Consider the following 17,466-nt stretch of genomic DNA (forward strand, 5'->3'; position numbering starts at 1 on the left):
TGCAAACACCGGAGGAGGGGGAGGAAGCCGAATGGAAAAGCGTAGGGCCTGGGAGGGGACTGCTTCACTGGGTCAAGGCTATTTCTAAGGTCGGTTTCCCAGTCCGTCAAAAGCACGTGGTTCCACCGGCCCCTCCCCATTTCACCAAGCTTGAGGCCCACATTCAACCCCACCCCCACCTCAAAAAAAAAAAAAAAAAAAAAAGGTTCCAAATAGTTCAGCCCAATTAGCTTAGGCCGCCTGCGCTCTTGGAATTTGGGGAGTTGTAGTCTTGCCGAGAAAGCGCCCTCATTGGCCACTTCGAAAGGACGGACTACAGCTCCCAGAATTCCCTACTTACCACAACACTCTCCTCCACCCTCCGCTTTGCACCGCTTCCTGGGGTTCGTAGTTCTAAGGCCCAGGAAACTTCGAAGCCCGGAATTGGAGCAAAAACTACAAGTCCCGAAGGGCTCTGCTTCCAACTCTCTCCCCCCCGCCTCTGTCTCTGGCAGAGTGGTGTTTTTGTTGTTGGTGAAAGGTGAGGGGAACAGCTGATCTCCTGGTGGGGTAAGAGAATCGGTCCTCGTTTTTGTCTTGGGGGGAAGGGGCGTTCGTGGGACGTCACCCCAAATTTCCATCCTTGAGAAGGGAACTCTGGGGAAGCAGAGACTCTTTAAAGCGTTAACCCTTTAGTGGAACGGATCCTCCCCAGCTCAATACTCGTGTTTGGGGCGCGTGGGTTTGGGGGGTTCCCGGCCCGTGGAGGCATCGCGCCCTAAAGGCCTGAGCAGCTGAGGGAGGGAGGGAGGGAGGGCTTGAGGTGCTGAATCCCCTTTTTAATCACCCCCTTCCCAAGCAGCCATCTCCTTCAAAATTAGTTCTAGGGCCTTCCTTCCCCTCCCCCTCCCCACCCCCGCCCCCCAGAGCGTGGGGAGCCCCGAGATCTTGCGAGAAGGCTAAGGGCCTGTGGGCCCTCTCCATGTGGATGCCCCTAAGCTGATGGCGGTGCGATGCAGAATATTCTAATTTTCTCCCAGCTCTGGAAGAAGAATCCAGATGTGATGGAGTTTTGTTGGGGGGACTAACAACTTTCCCAGTTTAGCTCTTTGGGGGAGGAACTCCCTTCCCTTCCCTTCCCCCACTCTTTCCGATAGTAGAAAGAATTGCCCTGACTGAAGGTAATGTAGGGAATCAGCAGGATGTAGCTCGGGGGTCTCTGAACCCCCGAGAAAGGAAAGGACCACCGCGGAGTCACACTGCATTTAAATTCCTACCTAGTTTCCAGGGAAATGGTAACCCCTTTCTCCCATGCCGGTTGTCTCCCCAAGATTTATTTAGGCGTGGAAGTTTAATGTGTTTTTTAACTTTAAAAGTCTCTGCCCCGTCTTCCCCCTCCTGGCAGTAGCCACTGTGGGTCTGTGATGTTTGGGGGCCTGCACATGACTAGTGGCGTTTTCTGATTGGACACTCTGGGAGCTGCGTTTGGGACGTAGATGGGAGGGAGCAGGCAGAAAAGGGAGGACTCTAGTTTCTCTTTTCTAATCCTCCCAGCCCATCTGCTCTTAGCCGCCCTTCTGCCCCAGAACCACCCAGAACACCTCCTACTTTCATACCTTACTCTGCAGCCGCCGCTCTCAGAGGAGTGACTCAAATATTTAGGATTGAAAACGGGTGGGAAAAGAATTGGGTTTATTCTGGTTGAAGGAATCAACAGGTCAAGCATCCCAATGGAATGGTGGGTCAGAGGTCCAGGAAGCAGAAGATGTTGGTTTTGTTCCATTTCCTAATACTGGAAGTGAATCTTTACCTTCCCACCTCCCCGCCCCGGTCTCATCTGTGCCCAAGGGTGGGGTGTTCCTGGCTTCTGGCCCCTACATTCCCTCTCCCCCATCCCACCACGTTCCTAGCTGGTGTTTCACTCCACCCCTGAAGCAGCCGCCCCCAGGATTCCCGACTTCATGGGGTCATATTTAGGGATCCCTTTCTTTCTACCTTTGCTTTCTCTCATGCCTCTGATGGGAGTAGGATTAGTTGGGTTCCCAAGAATTTAGAGAGGGAAGGGTGGATTCTTGACTCGGGGGCAGAAGGATTTCAATTTGGATACTCCAGCCAGATTCCAGTCCTGGAAATTAATTCTTGTTATCAGTTGTCCTTAGAGTATTAGAGCTACAGCTGTGTCAACAGCCCCAGGAAGTGAGTGAAGGAGTCAGTTTGACTTCCAACTGGGGAAATAGGAATGATGAGGAAGGAGAATACCTCTTTCTGCAATTTAATTCTATATTCAAGAGTTTTGGAAAGTATTGTTATAAAGTGGGAGAGAGGGAGATTAGCAGGAACCGGACCAGCAGAAACGAGGTATAAATTAAAAGAAAAAGTGGCGGGATGAAATTGGAACCTGGAGTTGAAGGGCAGGGTTAGTTAGTTAGAGGCACTGCTCTTCTGTAAGGCAGGGATTTAAATTATGGAAAGTACTTGTGAGTTTGAGTCTGATAGGACTGGACTGAAAGGCTGAATGTCTTTTCAAGAACTAAGAACGAAAATATCTTGATTTTATGCTATTAGAATCATGGTGATTGAAATTCCTTGATCATCAAGTCTGGCATTATTATTGTTGTATATAAGGAAACATATTGAGGAAGAGGTTGGCTTTGAAGCCTCAAATCCCTCATTATCATTTACCTACCGAACATCTCCATCTGATGGCTCATAGGCATCCCAAACTCAACCTGTCCAAGCCAGAATTCATTATCTTCCTTTCCCCCCAATCTACTCATTTTCTTGACTTCTCTATTTCTGTTAAGGTTCCCACTGTCTTTGCAGTCCCTCCCCTTCAAAGACTTGGAATCATCCTTTTCTCTTTCCCTCACATCCCATTCATTGCCAAACTTGCCAGTCTTAGCTCGATAGTTCTTCCTGCATGTGTCCCTTCATTGTATTTACTCAGCCACTAGTGCTCCAGGTCCTAATTACATCTGGTCTGAATTATTGCAAAATCCTCCTAATTGGTCTCTGAAAACAGTCTCCTTTTAGTCCAGCCCTTCTTCCACACAAACTGTCAAATCCATATTCCTAAAGCACAGTCTGGGTCTCACTCATTACTATTATGCTCAACAAGCATCAGTGGCTCCCCATTAGCTCTAGAATAAAATATATTTTAAACCTTTTGCAGGCTAGTTTCAAACTCACTTTTTATGTCTAGCCCTTTACTTCCCCCAAAAGTCTTCTGCTCAAACTGCTCTTCTCACAGTCTGGCCTTTACACAGGCCATCTTTCCTTTTGCCTGAAATGTATTTCTCCACTTTTGCCTCTTGAAATCCCTAGCTTCATTCAAGGCTCAGCTTTGGTACCACTTGAGGCCTTTCTTTATATTTAGTCACATTTTACTTGACTGTGTACAAGTCAGTTCTGCCCCAGTAGCATACAAGTTCCTTGGTGAAAGAGACTTAACATTTTTGTCCAGTCCTATCAGACTATCCAGTTTGTCTCAAAAACTAGCAATACATAACAAGATACATAGCAAGAGTTGCAACAAGTGTTCGCTGAATTGAATTAACCCTTTACTCCTTGGCAGGACTGAGCTATCTGAGAAGGTATCATGGAGGAGTCATTGCTCAGCCGAACCCCACCCCGGGGTGCGGTCACTTTTCTGAATGTGGCTAGGACCTATATCCCCAACACCAAGGTGGAATGTCACTACACCCTGCCCCCAGGCATTGTGGCCAATGCCAGCGACTGGATTGGCATCTTCAAGGTACCCGTCTGAGAAGTATGACTGTTTTAGGCCAGGGGGAAGGGAACACATTTTGCTTAAATCAACAGGTGGGAGGGATGGAAGTGATAGCCATACCTGTCTTCCTTGCTGTGCTCCAGTACTGGGAATAAGCTAAAATTTCTCCCTTTTCCAGTTCTCCTTAAGCCTCCCCAGGGAAACTAGAATCTTCTCTTAGTGCCCCTCTGTCCCCTAACACCACAGTTGTAGAGCTCTCTCTAGTGCCCTCAGCAGAGGGTAAGTCAGAGCTCATGACTTACAGAAGTCTGGAACAGTAGTGAGAGCCTAAAAGCCCCATTCCAACTTTGGGCACTTACAGACAGAGGCCTCCTCAGTCCGAGATTATCACACCTTTGTCTGGTGCGTGATCCCTGAAGGTGCAGCTGAAGGCTCTGCAATTCACTCCAGTGTCCAGTTCCAAGGTATGTGGGGAGACCCAAGGCCTGGGAGGAGAGCAAGGGGATAGACATCATGGGAAAGATAAGCTAGAGAGAGACTAAGAGACAGGAGTTCAGACACAGAGTCAGGAAATTAATGAGGCAAATGAGTACAATGGAAATTACATGCAGCTGTATTCAGAAGATGTAGAAAGCAAAGGGGATTCAATAGACTCTTAGGGTTGATGGGGATTGAAGGTGCCAGTCATTGGTCTAGTCATCCCACACAAGTCAGGATTTCTCTTTTAGAACCAGAAAAATAGTCAAAGAAAGTTTTCTGGAGTAGGAGCCTATGAAATAGGGTTGAGAAGAAGTGAATTTAGAAGGAACAGCCTACCACAAGATCAGAGGTGGGAGAGAGAAAGGGTCAGAGAACCAAAGCTGGTAAATCCTAGGAGATGAGGAGAGGTCAGTAAAGAGAGGGTACTTGAAATGTTCAAAAGTGAGAATTCGGTGTGGGACAGGGTCCAGGTCTTGGTTCTGAGAACTCTTAGGTGCCCGATTCTTCCCACAGCCAGCTACCTGCCCAAGCCAGGTGCTCAGTTCTACCAGTTCCGCTATGTAAACCACAAAGGCCGAGTGTGTGGTCAGAGCTCCTCGTTCCAGTTTCGGGAACCAAGGCCCATGGATGAACTGGTGATGTTGGAGGAATCCGAAAATGGTTCTGATATCCTGCTTGTTGTCCCCAAGGCAACGGTGCTGCAGGTAAACGAGAGGAATAGTACTGGGGGCCTTCTCTTTCCACATTCTCAAGTCCTCATTCTTTATGTTGGGAATCACACCTGACCCCTGCCCTCAGGGAACTTCTAGTCTGATAAAAAAGATGAGATCCAGGCTCTAGACATAGAGGAAGACTAGGAACATATAGGATTCAAGAGAACAGATTAGTTCAGGACAAACTCTGGCTTTCAAGTTTTGAGTGTATGATTAGAGACTGGAGCCAAAAACTTGGGTTGGAAGCTGGAGTGATAGGGGAAATGCATCATTTGGAAAGTCTTCCTAGAAAGTAGGAGATAAAGAACAGGCTTTAAAAAAAAAAATGTCTGGTAATTGGAATTATTATCCAGATGATAGTGATGGATATGCATTAGATAAATTCCTTTAGGGATCTATATCCCTTAGAAAACTCAAAGCCAAAATTCAAAATAGAGTTATGGAAAAAACAGAAATATTAAGAATAGATAATGAATATATTTTGTATGTCAGAGCTCAGCTTAAAAAAAAAACACACAAGTATGGTTAAAGCAAAGGAGTCTCATTCTCAGATACTGGGAAACACTGGAGGAAGCCACATCTGTTCAGATGAATTGTGGAAAGTTTGCCAGAAGAGGGAGGATTTAGGCATTGTTAGACCGGGAATGGAGGAGTTATGATAAGTTACAAATGAATAGGGCCGGAAGAAAGTGGAAGTGAAATGAGCAGCTGGGAGGGCTGTGCCTAAAGAGAGCAGGGGATGGAGGGTAGGTCAAGTGACATAGTAATGTTTCTTTTTTGTTTGGTTGTTTTTTTTTTTTTCTCAATAGCATTTTATTTTTCCAAATGCATGTAAAAATAATTTTCACCATTCATTTTTGTAAGATTTTGAGTTCTAAATTTTTTCTCCTTACCTTCTCTGTCTCTAAGACAGCAAACAATCTGATATAGGTTATACAAGTACAATAATTTTAAACATATTTCCATGTCATAGGAATGTTTCCAAGCCTGTTTCCCCTCTTGCCCATCCTTTTTACTATTCGTGATAGGGCCTCCCTGCCCAGAACCACAACCAATTCTGGAGGTGGTTTGGAAGAGATCAGGAAAATTAGCATGAAGGTAAGTGAGGGAGGGAAAATGGCTACTGACATTACATGAGCATCTCTAGAATCAGCTAGAAGAAAGCCAGCAGGAACGGAATGACCTGATGAGGCTGAAGTTGCAGTTGGAAGGGGAGGTGGCGGAACTGAAGAGCAGGGTGCAGGAGCTGGAGACCGTGCTGCAGGTCACCAAGGAGGAGCAGACCAAGCTGATGGAGAAGTACAAGGTGGGGACAAGCCCATGAGGGCTCCAAAAGGTGTCTCCTTATGGAGGCGGAAGAAGTGAGGCTGGGGGAGGTTGGGAGAGCCCCATCCTCAAAGTTAATATCGGGACCAGCCTTAGTTTGCATTTCCTGATCCAGAGATAGAGAACAAAAGGGAGCTAGGATGTTTTCTCTTTAAACATGGGGAGAATCTGAGATGGCTCACAACATAATATGGTGAATTGATCATTGGTTTTAGTCAGAAGACTCGAGTTCCAGTCCTGACTTTTAACATTTACTAGCTGTGCTCTCATTAGTAGGACACCAAGTGAGTCACTTAACACATACTCTGCCTGAATTTCCCACCATTAGAATGAATAGGGGTATTCATTTTATCCCTCATGTAGTGTTGTAAGGAGAAGCACATTGTAATTCTACTATAAAGTGTTCTGTAAATGGGAGTTATGGATTATCGTTATGGGGTGGGAAAGGTCCAGCACAGAGTGGAGGGGAGATCTGGGATGACTCCTCCAAGTTCCCTCTCAAGGATGATATCTTAGGGGACAGTGGGACAAGCAGTGGTTTTGGAATCCTAAAGGTGGATTCAAATTCTGGCTCTGCCACTCCTCTGGAGTGACTAGGAAATCACTCAGCTTTTCTGTGGTTCGGGATTCTCTTCTGTAAAATAAAGGAGTGGGCTAAATGACCTATAAGGGATCCTTTGCAGGCCCAATCCTTTGTGGTAGGAACAAATGAGAGAAGGAGGGAGCCTCTGAAGCTTCCAAGATCTCTCCTCTCACCTCGGTTTCCCTCTAAGTGAGAGGAGTCTCAGCCTCTTCTCCTTCTGGGGTAACTCCAGGGGTTAGCACGTGCCCATGGGGAGCTTAAAGAAGAACGGGATGTTCTGAGCAAACAACAGGGAGATCATGTGGCTCGGATCCTGGAACTGGAGGACGACATCCATGCCATCAGTGAGAAGGTGCTGGAGAAGGAGGTGGAGCTGGACAGGTGAGAAGGTCCTTTCATCCCACTCCACCCTTGATCCCCACGCTAAGATTCAAAGTCAGTGGGGAGATTCCATCATGGGGGAAAGTTTGTGAGCTTGGTCAATGAAAGCCACTCAGAGGTGGTTTAAAAATGCATCTATTGGTATAATGGCAATAAGCAAATAGAAATACAGTTAGACCCTCAGAAGGAATTACTGATAGCCAGGATTATTAGAACTAGGTCACTGAGAGCTTGTATTTCTCTTAGCCCTGGAGACTTAGAGTCACAGAATGAATCTTAGCATTAGAAAAGAACCTTAAGACTCATCCAGTCCAGCCAACTCTTTTGGACAGATATCTCATCTGTAAAATATCTGACAGGTCATCAGCCAGTTTTTTCATGAGCACTTCTAACAACAGGGAGATCACTGTCTTGCGTAAAGTAATTCATTCCATTTTTAAACAATTTTAAAAAAAATTTTTAATTTATGGAATATAAAAGCATTTCCATAACAGTACAATTTTTTAAAAAATTGTACATGAAAATGCAAGTCTACTATGCACAACTTTCTATTCCTTTCAAATTCATAACAAAATCATCCATCTTCTTTCTCCCTCCTCTCCTTTCATTCACATAGAGAATCATACAGAAGGGTATGATTGTAATGTGATGTTCTGCCCAAAGGAATGCAAATTTTGATCCCTGCAACCGAGCAAAAGATCTTGAGATTCATAGGCTAGATTTTCTTTTTGGGACCTGTGCCCTAAACCCAGATCACTCTGACTTTCAATTATTGGCCAACAGTAGGTCCCAGCTCAAGCCTCCCTTGGTCATTGTTTGTTTGGATTCTGATGGCTCAGAATGGGTGTAAATAGCAGTTGTTTCTATTTTGGCCAGAAACCTCCCAGATAAAAAAAAAAAAAATTTTTTTTTTGACCAGCTAAAGGAGATAATTTTTTGTCTCATTTCTTACCTTTCCTTAATCATTGAATAAACGTTGCCTTGGCAGACTGAGACCTGGAAAAGACCTTAACTTAAAAAGGCTAAGGTCTTCTATTGTAACCAGGGCTATCTCCAGTCATCCTGATCTATATCTGGCCACTAGATCCAGATGACTCCAGAGGAGAGAATGAGGCTGGGGACTTTACACAGCCTTCCCTCACTTAAATACAAGTCATGATGTCTTTTTCCTGTTGTCCTGTTCTAGAACAAAACACAAACAAAAACAACAAAATCATTTAAATTTCTTTTTTTTTTCTTTCCCTTTCCCCCAATCCCTTAAAAGGCTACCATTAGACACAAATAGGTGTATATTAAAAAAAAAAACACCTTTAATTGTGAAGTTCATCTCCTTTCAATTTCTACCCATTGGTCCTAATTGTGTCTTCTGGATTTATGATGGGATAAGCTTTATCCCTCTTCCACAATATCTTTCAGATATTTAAAGACATGTCTTCCCTTTTCCAGGCTAAAGATTTTTGGTTCCTTTAAGCTGTTTTTCTTACAATATAATTCCTGGCCTTAAGTTACTCTCCTACAGTGGGAGTTCTTAACCTTTATTTGTATCCTGGATCCCTTTGACCATGATCTAGTGAAGTTGATGGAACCCTTTTCAGAATCATGTTTGTTGCCTACTTTCAAAAGTGATAGAAATGCCAAATATTAGTTAAAAACAGTGAAAATAAAGATGTTATTTTTTTTCCACCCAAGTTCACAGAATCCTCTGAAATCACCTTGCCTTCTTCAAGGGTGGCCTCCAAAGGAGTAGCCACAGTCCTTTAGACTTGGTCTGCCTAATTCACAGGACAATGATATTGTTATCTCCATTTGCAAACGGTATTTTTATTAATGTAGCCAACAATTACATTAACTTTTTGGCAGACATGTCACATTATGTATTCTGATTGACCTTGTAGTAAAACAAAATCTTTTCTCATGACCCACTACTAAATCAGGTCATACTTATCTTATACCTGGGTAGTTGCTCTTTTGAGCCCTTTGCTTCCACCTAGAAGCAGAGGGATAAGTAAGGAGACCTCTCCTGTCTCTTCGGGGATATGGCACCTATAAACCTTGCTCATCAAAAGAGTTCAGGAGGTTGAGGCCTAGAAGAACCAGGAGGAGATGAAGTGGCTAGGACCTGGGACCTGAGACTCAGCTAGGGAAAGCAATTAATTATAACTGATATGAGTTCCCAGGATGAAGCCACCTAGAGGCATAAAAGGGTTTAGAACAAGATCATCTTGCTTTAATGTCTGAACCTTATATAAATAGGCAAGAAGACCTTGTAGCAGGATGTGCCTCTCAGGAATCAGCTAAACTTGGAGTCAGAAAGTCGTGAGTTCTAACTTTGTCTTACTAGCTGTCAAGTCAACAAGCATTTATTTTTTGGGGGGAGACAGTTGGATTTGAGTGACTTGCCCATGGTCACACAGCTAGTAAGTGTACGAGGCTGAATTTGAACTCAGGTCCTCCTGACTCCAGAACCAGTGCTCTAGCCACTGCACCACTTAGCTGCCCTTCCATAAGCATTTATTTATTAAGCACCTACTATGTGCCAGGCACTGTGTTAAGCACTATGTTACAAAGAAAGGAAAAAAAAAAAAGACCCTTCTCTCATGGAGTTTATAATCTAATGAGAAGATCCTCATGCAAACAGCTGTGTACAAACGAGAGAAGGGGGGACCATATGAGAATTGTTACAAAGGTAGAACCAACAGAACTTGACAAGTGATTGAATTAGGGTGGGGGAGACTAAGTAGTTGAGGATGACACCTCAACCTAGGTGATTAATGGTGTACTTTTGACAATAATAGGGAAGTTAGGAAGAGGGAAGGATTTTGAAAAAAAATAATTAAATTAATTGTGGAGATGTTGAGTTTAAAATGTCTATGAGAGATCCGGTTTGAAATGTCCATTAGACAGTTGGAGATCCAAGAGTAGAGATCAGGATAGAGCTTAAGGCTGAACAATACATCTGATAATCATCTCCCTAGAGATTATAATGGAATCCATGAGAACTTGATGAGTTTCCCAAGCAAAATCATCTAGAAAGAGATGAGAAGAGACCACCTATGGTTGGTGGGTGATATGTGAGCCTAGGCAAATCATTTAACCTCTCATTCTCAGTTTCTCATCTCACTCAGCCTCTAAGATCCATCTTAGCTCTAAATTCTTTAATGTTGTCCTTGATCCACAGGGTCAAAGACACAGTGAAAGCCTTGACTCAGGAGCAGGAGAAGCTTCTGGGGCAGCTGAAGGAAGAACAAGCAGACAAGGAGCAAAGCCAGGTGAGGGGCCACACAGGAAAAGGCAGGGGCAGGTCTTCATGGGGAAAGAGAGAACAAGAGGCAAAGGGTCCAAAATTGCAGTTGTCTATAATTTCATAATACCCATGTACTGCTGTAAACTCTGGCCTAAGAAACAGGAGAGCTGAGTCCAGTGGAGCAGAGACTCCCCAGGGCTGTGTTTCTTCAAGACTGGGAAACTGACTTGTTCTGGTTTGACTTAGTGGCCTGTAAACCAGAGAGCTTCTTTCTAGACATTCCTCCCCAAATATATAGAGTGCAGGACTTTGAGTTCAAATCCTGCCTCAGACACACACTAGCTGGGCAAATTTCTTACCATCTCCTAGCCTTTGTTTTTTCATCTCCACTTTGAGAGGGCTGGACTTGAGAGACTCCCAAGCCCATCTCTGATCCTGTGATTCTGTGATTCCCACCAGGCTGACCTGCAAGCTTCACAGGTGGAGTGCTGTCGCCTGAGTACAGACCTGCAGAAGGCCAAAAGCCATCAGGATCAGCAGGCCTCTGAGCTCCAAAGACTGCAGGAAGAGGTTACCCGGACTCAGAATCTGTTGGATGAGGCCCAGCAGCACATTGTGAGTAAGGGCCTGGCTACCTGAATCGTGGGCAAGAGGAGCCAGGAGAGTCTCTGGGACTAGAACGTATGACAGAGGTGTCTCACTCATGGCTGGCCTCTCTAGCTGTACCTGAAATCACTTTAAAATACAACTGGGAAGTGTTTAACAAAATAAGTAAAAATACAATACAATATAGTGTTAATTTGAGACTTTCTAAGTCAGTTTGCAGCTCTCAGAAATAAATTTAAGTTTCATACCTTTAGAATAGAGGGGGGGGGGCTTAAAACTTTTTCCACTAATAATTCCTTTTCATGCGAAAGATTTTTATGTGACTCCAGTATCTAAGTATATATATTTTTAAAAGGATGCAATAAAACATTTACTGATAATAAAACACAAAGAAATTTATTCTAAACCAATTCTTTGGTATACATATAATTTTACCACTTATTAAAGACAAAAGGCAAATTTGCATAACAGTGAAATCAATATACTTGTTTATTTTTACATAAAGAATTAAATCTTGGCAGAATATTTAATATCTTTTATTGTTGCCAAATTTTTCACAACCCTCACATTCAGTTATGAAACCCCAAATGGGGTTGCAACCCACAGTTTAAGAAGGTCTGGTAGAAGCAAAATGTATACATATATTGTATTTAACTTATACTTTAACATATTTAACACCTATTGGTCAACCTGCTACCTGGGGAAGAGGGTGGGGGAACGGAGGGGAAAAGTTGGAACAAAAGATTTTGTAATTGTCAATGCTGAAAAATTATCCATGCATATATCTTATAAATAAAAAGCTATTTAAAAAAAAAAAAAAAAAAAAAAAAAAAAAAAAAAGCTTTGGTACAGAAGGAAACCTATGAAACAAAATAAAAAGGGAGAAGAAGGGATTGGCTGCTGTGCTTTGGGGGCAAGTCACCTGGGTCCTGAGTAGAGGAAAAATGTAGAATGAAATGAAGATAGGAAACTTTAGAGTAGAGATCCCTGGGGTGCCCATCTTAGTTCAGGTATAACTGACTCTATACCTGTCTTCTTCCCAAAGGCTGAACTGGAGCCCCTGAAAGAGCAGCTTCGAGGGAGCCAGGAGCTTGCAGTCTCAAGCCAACAAAAGGCTGCTCTGCTTGGAGAAGAGCTGGCCAGCACAGCAAGTGCCAGAGACCGGACCATGGCCGAGCTCCACCGAAGCCGGCTCGAGCTAGCTGAGGCTAACAACAGGTTGATGGAGCTGAGTCTGCAGTGGAGAGAAGACAAGGGTTCATGGAGCAAGGAGCGGACAGGACTTCTGCAAAATGTAGAGGTGCAGAGACAGAGGCATGAGGACTAGGGGAGGCTACAGGGAGGAGGAATGGCCGATTCCTGGGGAGAACTGTAATCTGTCGGCCCTTGCCAATCTCTGCTGGTTTGGGGTAGGTGGGGAATGAGTCTGTCCTCCTGGTCCATAGAGTAACCTCCTCCTTACCTCCCCGGGGCCTTCTCTACATCTCCTCCTGTTCTTCACAGACTCTGGGACTGTGAGAGTTAAGGGAGAGAGAGAGGCAGCAAAGGGGATGCAGAGAAGACCAAGTGAGCCTAAGGGACAGGGAGACTATGCCAGGGATGGGGCTCTTATCTGAAACATTCTCCTTCCGGCCCACACCCAGGCAGAGAAGGATAAAATCCTAAAACTGAGCGCCGAAGTCCTGAGACTGGAGAAGGCTGTGCAAGAAGAGAGGACCCAGAGACAAGGGCTCAAGGCCGACCTGGCTCAAGAGAAGGATTCCAGCCTGGTGAGATTCTCAGCCACCCCTGTGCCTCTGCCCACAATCCCCTGACTCTGCCGTCCTTTCTTCTAAATGCCTAGAATGTAAACTCAGAGGTCAGAGAATCATCGATCAGGGGCCAGAAAGACCTTAGAGGCTGTGGGGCTCACCTCTCTTATTTTACAGGCCTAGTAAGGAAGGATCACCCACCGAGGATACTGCTCAGGTCCATTTTATTTTGCATCTTGTTTATAAGCAGCCTTGTCTGCTTTGATTTGGTATTTAAAATCCTTTTTTACCACTAACATACAGGCCTTTGGCCTCAGTTGGATTGACTTGAGGTGACCCAAACTGAACAGACAGTAAGGTATATATATCAGGACTTAAGCAACCCATATTCAGCCTAGTTATAATGTCTCAGATGTCTAATGTCTTAGTCCCTAGTTCTGAGACCTGTAGATTAGGAAAGGGAGCATGGGTGAGGCTGGAGTATTGAGGGAAAGCTGAGTGGTGGAGGCTGGCTTTGGGATCCCAGGTTTCTTCCTTTCCTGCCCTAGAGGTCATGTTCTAAGAGAGAAGTTCTTGATACCTTGTTCTCCATGACCCTTCTCCTACAGGTGCAGCTGTCAGAAAGCAAGAGAGAGCTAACAGAGCTTCGGTCAGCCCTTCGAGTGTTTCAGAAGGAAAAGGAGCAGCTACAAGAGGAGAAGCAGGTGAGCTGTGCTTAGAGCACAGGAAGCCCTGGGTCCCACAGCCCCAGCTTCTGCACAGACTAGGCAGCTTCCAGCTTTGCTAACTCCTCCAAGCAGCAGAGCCCCAGCCTCGGGCGTCTGTGGGACAGAGATAAAAAGGCAGCCTTCAGAGTCAGAGGACACAGAGTCAGATCTCAGCTCTGTTCTTTACCAGCTTTATATCCTGGGCCCTCCTGGGACTCAGCCTTCTCATCTATAAAATCTGGACTTGACTAGGTTGGACTAGGTTACCCCTGAGTTCCTTTCAATTTAAATCTCTGACTCTATGATATAAGAATTTGGCGTCTCTCAGAAAGGATATGGCACTTCCAGTTCCCTGAACATTATATTGCTGTGTTATATGATTCTGTTTACATAGTTTTATTATATAATAGTATTTGTGTGATATTAGAAGAGGAATAAGACAGACTAGCAGCAGGCTCCAGAGCAGAGCTATAAAAAGGTCTGGAGTCAAAGCTGCCCCTCTTCTTAACCCTCCCTTCGATGTCCTCACTCCCTTTGGGGAGCAGAACTTATCTCTGGGACCAGGGAATCGTCATGACCCAGGGGTTTGGGACCTTCTCTGTCTTTACCATGTGCTTCCAACCCAGGAACTGCTTGAATACATGAGGAAGCTGGAGGCCCGCCTAGAAAAAGTGGCCGATGAGAAGTGGAGTGAGGATGCAGCCACCGAGGATGAAGAGGCAACTCTCGGTCTGAGTCCATGCACCCCTGACCCCCCTCCTTTGGCCCTTCCCTTGCCCATCCCCAAGAGAACCTAGTAGGAAAGCTTCAGGGCCCTTTAGGAGTTGACCCTCCCCCTCCCATGTGTCCCCGTGGGCAATGGTTCTAGGTTCTGCCCTTTCTCTCCCCCTTAGAGGGGAGCCTTTGACAGCCCTTCCTCCCCACTCACAGGCTACACTACAGCAGTGCTTTCAGACTCAGAGGATGAATACCCAGAGGACATGAGGCTCCCTGCCCATGGGTTGTGTGAGCGAGGAGGCCCTGGCTGTAATCCCTCTGGACCCCGAGACACCCCCGCTCACGTGGTCATCAGCCAGCCATCCCCCATTGCTCCTCACACAACAAGGCTCCATGATGACAGTAGCTCTGACTCAGTGAGTGTGCCAAAGACAGGAGAGTCTTTGGGAGGAGGGGCTGGGGTGGGGGAGTTGAGGGAGCTGTACTAGCTGTCCTAGCCGCCAGACACAGGGTTTTTTTCAGCCTGATGGGTCCCTTTTCTCCTTTATCGGGTAGAGAAGTGGCTTGGTTGTCATGACCCTCCAAGTTCATTAGACCACCTGCTCTTCACCTTGAGTAACCTTGAACGCAGGCCTGCTCTGCTCTGGCCTTTGTCCGTGTCCCATCTTTGATGACTCATTTGGTCCCATATTCTGGTTCCCACATCTGTTCCCTGCCTGGGGCTCTCTTCCCTCCCATCCCGGGGCCCATTCCTGCCCCTTTGTCTCCCTTCCCCAACGCCCACCTTCTGAAACGCTGCCCCTGTGTCTGTGTGCCCAGGAGGCAGAGGATGAAAAGGCAGTGCTGATGGCAGCAGTGCAGAGCGGAGGGGAGGAGGCCAGCCTGCTGCTTCCCGAGCTGGGCAGCGCCTTCTATGATGTGGCCAGGTGAGGTGGGATGCTCCCAAGAATGTGCCAGGGCAGGATGGAACCCCATGACCAGGGACAGCCCCAAGGCATTTGCTATCATGGTGCAGACCCATATTCTTGATCTAAGCCAAGATGGAGGAAGGGCCAAGGGGTGGGTCATTGGATCACAAAATTACTTGTTACCCTATGGGGGGACTTTATGAAGTCCCAGATGCCTCTGGGTTCTAAATTTCACTCAACTTAAGAATGTACCATCGGTACTCAGAGGCTCTACTTGTAACAAGCTTCTGTGTTGTTTTAGCACCATCTTCCGTGGAGCCCAAATTGTCTTGCACCCCCTCTCTCCTGCCCTTTCCCCCCCCCACGCTGGCAGGTAGGTGCCTAGACCTGAATAAAGGGAAGCAATCAAGGACCACAGGGATGGAAAAGCTGGGATTCAGCATCTGATTATCCATGGATCTTTAGCTTTCCCCAGTTCCCTTGGGGACTCTGCAAGGGGTGGTGCTGGGGAGGGAGAGAGCCAGGTATCCAAATGGTAAGTGCTCCCCCAACTCAGGAGAGGGTAAACGATTGAGAACCAGGCATCTAGGCCCCCTGGCTCTGTCCCAGATATTGGGACAGACAAGGCAAAGGAGATGGGAGAACACTGTCATCTCCTCCTTGGCTAGCTCAGGAAGATGAAGGACGATGTCAGACTCATTTTCGGCCTCATTAGGCAGCAGACAGAGATGGAGGGAGAAGAGCTTGGGGTTGGGGGATGGGCTTTGGAAACTTGGCTGAGGAGGCCAGTAAGAGGCTGGGGAGGTAACCGATGCCAGCATCTTTGAGAGCTAGGAAAAAAGCAAGGCCTCTTTGGTTCTGCCCCAACGGGCCTCAGCTTCGAGAAGGACCAAGAGCGTATGGGATGCAGGGAGCATAGCAAGTTGGACAGCTGTGTCCATTTGCCAAGAACAGGAGCATCTGAACTTCTGCTCCTAGGATCAAGGAGGAGGGGGGAGGAAGGACAGCAGGACTAAATCACCTCCTCACCACTCTACCTCTCCATAGTGGCTTTGTTGGGGGCCCCCTTTCCGAGGCCAGCCCAGGGGGCCCTGACGCCCCGCCTTGGAAGGAGTGTCCCATATGTAAGGAACAGTTTCCTGAGGGTGACAAGGATGCCTTGGAGGAACACGTGGATGGACACTTCTTCTTCAGCACCCAGGATCCTTTTACCTTTGAGTGATAAACACACGCACACACACACACATACACAGAGTTTGTGGCAAACTGGGTTTCAGGCCATCAGGACCCCTAAGAAATCCTCCACACCACTCCATTTCCACTTATTCTGACCTTGAGTCCACGACAAGGCTCTCTTATGGAACACTGATGGAAATGGGCGCTCCTCCCCCAACCAAACAAAATGCCACCCAACGGTTTGAGGGATACTCTAGTGTCCTGGTTCTTTTCCATGTGAGACACCAAGGCTCCCCTCCCCTTCCCAGACCACCATTGTTTATACCTACCCCCCTCAAAACAGTTTGACTTCTGTTGGGTCGGTGTTCCAAAGCCAACTTGTGGAACACCCCTTCCTCCCAGGGTTCCCATTTGGGGTTTATACTTGTTACCCGAGTTCTATCTCTAGTTTTCATGGAGGCAGGAAAATCCATGACTCTCCCAGCTCTCACCTTCATCTCTGTTCCCTTACTATCTTTCCCTAATTTGTCCGTATGATTAGACATTAAGTTTCGGTTTCTTTTGGAAGTAAAGACCCCCTGCACCAATTCTTCCTTTTCCTGCAGTATCCTCTTACTCCACATAGAAAGAAAAATTCATCTGTGCCTTTTGTGTTGGAGGGGAGGGGAGCAGCTGAAACCAAGTATTTCCATCTGGCCTGTCCTCATCCCCCTTGACAGCAATAAGATAGTCTTCCCTAACACCCTCCATGTCACCACCACCATCCTCCCCCACACCCCTCCCAAGTTGTGTAGCATGGGCAGAGATATTTATATGACATGTATACTATTCTAATAAAAAGTGTTCTTACCACAAGCCGTGACTGGAGTTAAAGGGTTTAGGTTTTGGGAACAGGTGTTCCCTCGCTCTCTGATCTCTGGATCTTGGTGGGAAGAGAAATTAAGTCATTTGATAAAAAGGAGCTGGGTGAGTTCCAGATTGTGTCTGCCACCGCTGCCAGTTCCCAGTGGGAAGAGGAAAAAGCTCACCAGACTGAGACTGGACCTGACTCTCAGAGGAGCTGCAGTAGGCTGTGAGTTCTGTCTCCCAGTGAGGAGAGAGGAATGCTATGGGTCTGCTTGAAAAAGAGAGAAAGAGCTTGGTGATCCAGAAGGGCCCACCCAAT

The 17,466-nt window shown here is 46.2% G+C and overlaps 1 protein-coding gene across 2 annotated transcripts; it reads left to right on the top strand.

The window, feature by feature from the left end:
• Positions 1 to 442: 442 nt before the first annotated feature.
• CALCOCO1 (calcium binding and coiled-coil domain 1) lies at positions 443 to 17,153 on the top strand. 2 transcript variants are annotated; one of them, XM_023505573.2, is made up of 16 exons: positions 443 to 549; positions 3,554 to 3,733; positions 4,071 to 4,173; positions 4,703 to 4,893; positions 6,050 to 6,208; positions 7,044 to 7,192; positions 10,371 to 10,461; positions 10,896 to 11,051; positions 12,088 to 12,342; positions 12,686 to 12,811; positions 13,402 to 13,497; positions 14,127 to 14,229; positions 14,431 to 14,633; positions 15,037 to 15,143; positions 15,427 to 15,498; positions 16,173 to 17,153. In XM_023505573.2, exons 2-16 carry the CDS (start codon positions 3,578 to 3,580, stop codon positions 16,345 to 16,347), a joined length of 2,142 nt encoding a protein of 713 aa, XP_023361341.1. In that variant the 5' UTR covers positions 443 to 549; positions 3,554 to 3,577; the 3' UTR covers positions 16,348 to 17,153. The 2 variants fall into 2 exon arrangements, with proteins under 2 accessions (XP_023361341.1, XP_012407286.1); XM_012551832.3 differs by lacking the exon at positions 15,427 to 15,498.
• The last annotated feature ends 313 nt before the right edge of the window (positions 17,154 to 17,466 follow it).

The sequence above is a fragment of the Sarcophilus harrisii genome, chromosome 5 (genome assembly GCF_902635505.1).
Source record: "Sarcophilus harrisii chromosome 5, mSarHar1.11, whole genome shotgun sequence".
Lineage (NCBI taxonomy): Eukaryota > Metazoa > Chordata > Mammalia > Dasyuromorphia > Dasyuridae > Sarcophilus > Sarcophilus harrisii.